General features: G+C 37.1%; 1 protein-coding gene across 1 annotated transcript in view; it reads right to left on the bottom strand.

Moving 5' to 3' along the window:
• The window catches only part of LOC103773218 (tau-tubulin kinase 2-like), a 17,735-nt gene extending 15,838 nt beyond the window's left edge, over positions 1-1,897 (bottom strand). The window contains exon 1 of the mRNA XM_008940581.1: positions 1,712-1,897. Coding sequence (XP_008938829.1) covers positions 1,712-1,897 — 186 coding nt within the window. The remainder of the gene's footprint in view (positions 1-1,711) is intronic.
• Between the last annotated feature and the right edge of the window lie 4,357 nt (positions 1,898-6,254).

Below are 6,254 nucleotides of genomic sequence, written 5' to 3'. Positions count from 1 at the left end.
GGCTGAACCGAATTGCAAACAGCAGCAAATACATAAAAATACATTCAGTACCAAGTATTTATACAGAATAATACAGAATGACATTAAAATTCTTTTTAACATTTAACTGGAGAAAAGCTTTAAGTTATTAACATGCATATTCATCTTTCATGCTGCTGGAACTTGTAGCTTGCTAAGTACCTAACATTACTGCACTGTGGAGAAGAGAAGGACTTGTGGAAGTATTTCAGTTCTTCATTGAGCTGTAAAGTACACGCAACCTTCATTGTTAGAGTGAACTAAAGAATCATGTATTTTTAGTTAATAACGAATGAAAAACTGGAAGTTAAATTCTCACAGTCAGGACTTTCAAAATGACAGGTTGAAAAGGAACACAGCAGTCATGGACTTACCAGGTAAAGAGAAAGAAGAGGCTGAGAACGCTACATACAATCCTCACTCCACTCAGTAGCAGCACCTGGCACAATACCAGCTCTTTTTCAAACGACAAGGAAGTGTATCACTTTGCAGCCCCTCTTAATATTGCAGCTGTATTCATTTGTTGGGTACTAAGAAGGCAGAGAGGAGGCTCTGTGCTGGCCTACTTTCTTTGAGTATTGTGGATAGTTTGCTAATTGTACCTGCAATACATTCTGATTGGAAAACTTAAATTGTAGATATACATGAAAAAATAAAAGGTCATTTTCCATCCTGAGAAATAAACCGATCCTGAAAAATAATGAATTAATTTCTCCTAAGTCCTCTTCCCTAGTCAAGCTGTCAGTCATCAGGAAGACTGTGGTGTTTTGGTATCCCATCAAGTTCACAATAATGAAAAATCTATCTGGGAGCTACTGCTTGACCATTTCCATGTATCGAGGGCAGAACTATTTTTGTTACATTCAGTTCAAAAGCAGCCAGAAGTTGCAGGAAAAAAATCACTGCTTTTTGAGTTAACTTATGTCAGCATAACATAAGCACACTGACATAAGAACACTAGATACTTTTTCTGCCTTGTTATCACTCACCACTGATCTCATGGAAGTTTGAAAGAAGTTAATGTTCACAGACTACTTTTAATATCAATACTCCTCTGCATGCTTGACTGAAAAAAAAAAAGAAGAGTCTTTCACATAGAAATATTTATATTGAAAAATACATTGGAAATAAAAGGCAACACAAAATATAACCCAATGAAATATTAATGGTAAAATGATGATGGCATGTTACGGTGTTACGCATTAATGCTATGTCATACTGCTTTGCCAGTCAACCCAAGCTCATGCTGCTTACCAAATCTCAGTGTTCTGGTGACCAATACACAATTTACAATGAACTTAAATTATAGTTCTACACCTTCGTCTTTTTCATATTGAAATGAAAATGGGAATACAAAACTATGAAAAGCCAAATGTCACTAGAGAAAGGGGACGTTAGCTATGACCCCAAAAAATTGCCATCTCTGCTTTGTATAGTGTAAGCTGTGGAACAAATCATCATTTGCTCATCCACAATGCAGCAAGAGTACTCTCCTCAGAGTATTGCTGGCTCTGTTCCCAAACAAGATCCATTCTTATTCCCTAACTTGCTCTTTTAGAATATTTTTGAGGACGTTGTGTACAGCAGTATGACTAGCACATGCCTACGACCGGACTGTGCAGAGCAACTGAAAACGTTACACTTTGCAGATGACTGCAGGGCAGTCACTTTTTGGAAGACAAGGCTTATTCACCTGCTGCAGTTGTGCTTTTGAGATGCGAATGACAGGGGGGAACTTGCTGCCAGAGGGAATGACGGGAAGCTGCCTACGGCCGGCCCAGCGGGAGGAAGAGGAGTGGCTCTCGGCTGCCTGGCTCCTGGGCACACCCGCCTCTCTCGGGGGGGCCGAGTGGACCGACAGACAGGCTACAGGGCTCATGGTGCGGAGGATGGGACTTGGCAGTCTTGGAGTGGAGAAATGCAGCATGTGAGATGAGTTGAGCTGTGAGAACAACATGGCGGGGAAGAAAATAAGGTTTAAAAAAACTTTAGTATTTTCATAATTCTTAAGTCTTGCCTACATGCATTTTCTTAGAAGGCCATATTCACAATTGCCTCACAGGCTTAAAAGCTGATAGCTTAAAAGGTATCATAATACTGATCTTCAGATTTCCATTGATTTAAAAAAAAATGAACAGCATCAAAATCAAAAATGAGCATCCTTTCTCCAGTTGGCTCCTACCTTCAGCCAGTCACTCAGTAACAATTCTGGGCAAATTTAATAGCCAAACACAGTCTGTTCCAAGGACATGATGTACACAAAGTAGTTGATTGTTGACTGGTCCTTGTAAACGCTCAGCACATCCGTGCAACGAGGCTGTTCTCTGAGCTGACTGTATTTTTAGCATATACACCCAGTGTGGGTTTTACAAATGTGCCTGTACAACTGTGGCTATTGCAGCATATACCAAGAACCACAGCTGACAGGGTTAACCAGAAAAATAGATCAATATTAAGCAATTTTGATGACATTTCCCAGATACGGGATTGAACTAGAAGGGCACACTGGCCTGGAGAATCCATAAACAATTGTTTCATCCTGAACTACATCACTCAAGCATTTATAAAAGAGAAAAACAAATAAAATAAACAACCGGAACTGTGAAGTCCAAGTATTCCAAACCAACAATTTTAGAGCAAGTACATTTTCAGATTAGTTACTGATGATCCTAATAAACCTATAGCTTTGACATACAACTCTGTAATCAGCTGATTCTTTGCAAGACCTTCTCCAGCACTGAATAAACATCTGATAGTGACACATCTAAATAGTTGTAAATAAGACTGCTATATATAGTTTGTAATCCTTTGTTCCAAGTACATTTAAACAAAACCATGATGAGCAGAGATATGGAAACTTTATGCAAGCTTCATGAAGATGATTTTCTGTTTCCTACCATGGTATTTGCAATTATAACCTGTATTCCTTGGAAACAAAGTATCTATCAAGCATCTCAGTTTCCAAGGAAAAGGTATTTTCAGTTGTGTCAATCCTAAAGCTTCAGTTCCCATAATGGATAAATATCTCTCAACTGAAAAAAAAAACCAAAGCTTTCCAGTATCTAATAAAAGTGGCAACGGAGGACAGAAGGTACATGAAAAGTAAACAACTCAGAACTCAGAAATAAATGGAAATTTATAAACAGGTTTTTGATAAAACATAGAAGTAGCTCAATGTACAAAATTGCTAAATTCAGTAATATTTCTAAATAATAAAAACAGATTCACACAGTCAAACCTCTTCTATAGCCATGCATATATACATAGTTTTAAGCTGTCAACAAAGTGTGACTAGAGTCAACTGTAATCTAATTTAAACTGAAGATGAAACTAGAATTAGCTGTTACATATTCAATTACTTAGCTCCATTACTCTTTCTTTGCTTGACAAAGACATGTTGCAAAGTTTTGTGCACACACTTGATGGAGTTCACTACAACTTGATATAAACACAGGAAATTAATGAGGCCATGGTTCAACAGCACAGCCAGTCCAGCTTTAGGCTCTTAGTACCATAGCAAGGCAAAGAAAAACTAGAGCTGCATGCTGCCAAGTGCTGCTGCAGTATAAATTCACCATTACTCTACATAGTTCAAGTTCTTTTGACAGATTAATTTCGTATCAGTAGATATTACAGCAATTCAGGTATTACCTGTCCTCCTGCAGCCAAAATCAGCAGCCTCCATACCCTAGCATGCTCTGAGTATTCAACAGAAACATGCCCATGACTGAGCCAGAGCAAACTGGTGTTTGCTGGTAGCACACAGAATCTGTATCACAACTGCCAGACCATGACTGATAACATGAAAATTAGTTCTCTTACCTGCAGGTTTTTTTCATAATTGACACCATAATTTGCTGTAATTTTTTAATACCTGAAACTTGCTCATCTCTAAACCAATAACTTAGACATTCTTCTCTTATTTTCTGAGTTCAGGTTTCCTTGCTGAACTGCTATAACTTTACATTCCTATCAGAACGCTGATGCTGTGTGAAACAGGTAGGAAATTATACCACCAATTACAGGAAGTCCATGGACACACACAACTTCAGGAAAAACCTTTATCTACAAATGGGAGGACTCCTAGACCAGCAATTTCTTTCATTCAGGAGAAAAAGAGTATATAAACCAGGAATAACCTTTCTACAACTTATTACTTAAATAGTAAGCAATAAAGCCCCAAAAGAAATAAAGAATAAAAGTAAAAATTAAAACCAAAAATATTGCATAAAGCAGGAAAACTATGTTATTCATTCACCATTGAAGTAATTGCTTCCATACTGAACAAACCTATCAGAATAAGCTCAAAGTATTTAATTCATCATACTTTCTCCTAAGCAATAGTGAAGGAGATCTCTAGAAATCTTCCACATGGCACTTACATTCATAAGCACGATGACCATGAATGATGACAAGTCCCAGAATTTCAAATCATTTGAAATGAGTAAACTGTTTCAGAAATCATATTAAGTTATTACACTACTATAATTTCAACATCTGTTTTTAACCCCTTTTAGTAACACTTAAGTCAATTGATTTATGTTCCTAAACTTGCATTCTTTGATCCAAGCCTGCTTTTAGTAACTGGTGCAATATAATTAAATTGGCATAAAAGTAAAATATGACACTCTACACCTGTTATTTGTATTGCCAGGAAGGAGCTACCTAGATAAACTTACTAAAAACAAGAACACCCGATCCACAAACAAGGATCACATTCAAAGCCCAGTTTCAGGTGGATAAATGCTCTGATGAAGAAGGAAAAGGACTCTACCAAGCAGCTCCCTAAGGTCACCAGGTCTCTGGAATAGACAGAACTATTGTACAAAGAGGCATATTTAAAGTCTCCCTGTGAAGTGACCAGGACAGTCCCCTGTAAGAACAGTTAGGTTCTGGTACCCACCTCAAGGGATATTGCAGCATCCTTTATGAAGTAGAATACCATCAATGAAGGACAGAAGGAACAAGTCATTCCCAAATATCCTTCTGGGATTTGTTTGGCCTTCAAGGACTAATGAAGTAGATGGAAGACTACGACAAACTGCCATCATGGGTGGAATAGACACAATGCACAGACAAGCTCTGTTCCCAGGTTCTAAATCAGCCAAATAATCTCTATTTTCTTTATGCCCAAACTCAGTTTATATTTTTAATTCCACATGACTAACCCTCAATACAGCAATTTCCTTCCTGCCATTCACCCTGCCCTCACAGCACTACTCGCCCTTCCAGGATAATATAAACCATGGTAATTTCCCCCATTTTTGAGGCCATGACAAATATCCCTTACTTGCCTGCAAAGCCAAACTACAATATGATCTCACCCCAGTGTCTACTTCAACCAGTATTTCTTCCAATACATCTTATAATTAATTGACCCTGTTTATAAAGATTTCTGCTTCCATGCTCAGCAGCTTCTTTCTTTCCAGATATTGACCATTATTTGCACTATAGCACATGACTTTTTTATCACCTCTTCTTTCAGTTTTAAGTAAAATAGCTATTTCCAAAAAAAAAGCCATGTTTGTAAAAAGTGGGATAGTGTATTTGCATATGGAATTGCAAGCTGTTTTTTAATGGCTTTCAAAATAACACCTTAAAATTAAAAAAATACCTTATAATTAGTATTTTGTACAAGACTAAGTGCAGCTCCTTCTTGTCTGTTTTACCAAAACAAGCATTAAAACACAAAAATTGAATAGCTGAAAAGAACCAAGCAATTTAATTTTTCATCTTGACAAGTTTCTAATCCATCAAAAACTTTCACACAACTAAAATTTCAACTTAAATCTCAAAAATCTTCTGTTCTTTAACACAGTTCTGTATTCTGAATCACACAAAATGAATCTTCCATAAACTACATAATTCACAACGTATGATATTTAAATATAACCTTGCATAACAGATATGATTGTGCATTTTCCATGAGAACCTAGATGTATTTGAAATTTTACTGTACAGCTCTAGATAATTACAGAGTAGTTAATTTCCACTATAAAGGATATTCCACACCTTATAATTAGTGAGTGGCTGGTGACAAGTTTCTTTTTCTAATGAGCTGGCTGTAGCCATTACAAAAAGTGGTGATAAGTGAGGGAGAAGTACAGCCAGGTTTCTTCTTAAAGGAGCTTGAAAGAACTGTCTTTATATCATAGAAGACACAGTGTGTACTGGGACAAGGGGAGACATAAACCAGGAGCTGATTCCCAGTCATTTAACCATTAATCATAGAATCA

Source organism: Merops nubicus, unplaced genomic scaffold, assembly GCF_000691845.1.
Source record: "Merops nubicus isolate BGI_N331 unplaced genomic scaffold, ASM69184v1 scaffold5490, whole genome shotgun sequence".
NCBI lineage: Eukaryota > Metazoa > Chordata > Aves > Coraciiformes > Meropidae > Merops > Merops nubicus.
This window is presented reverse-complemented; position numbering and strand designations above follow the sequence as displayed.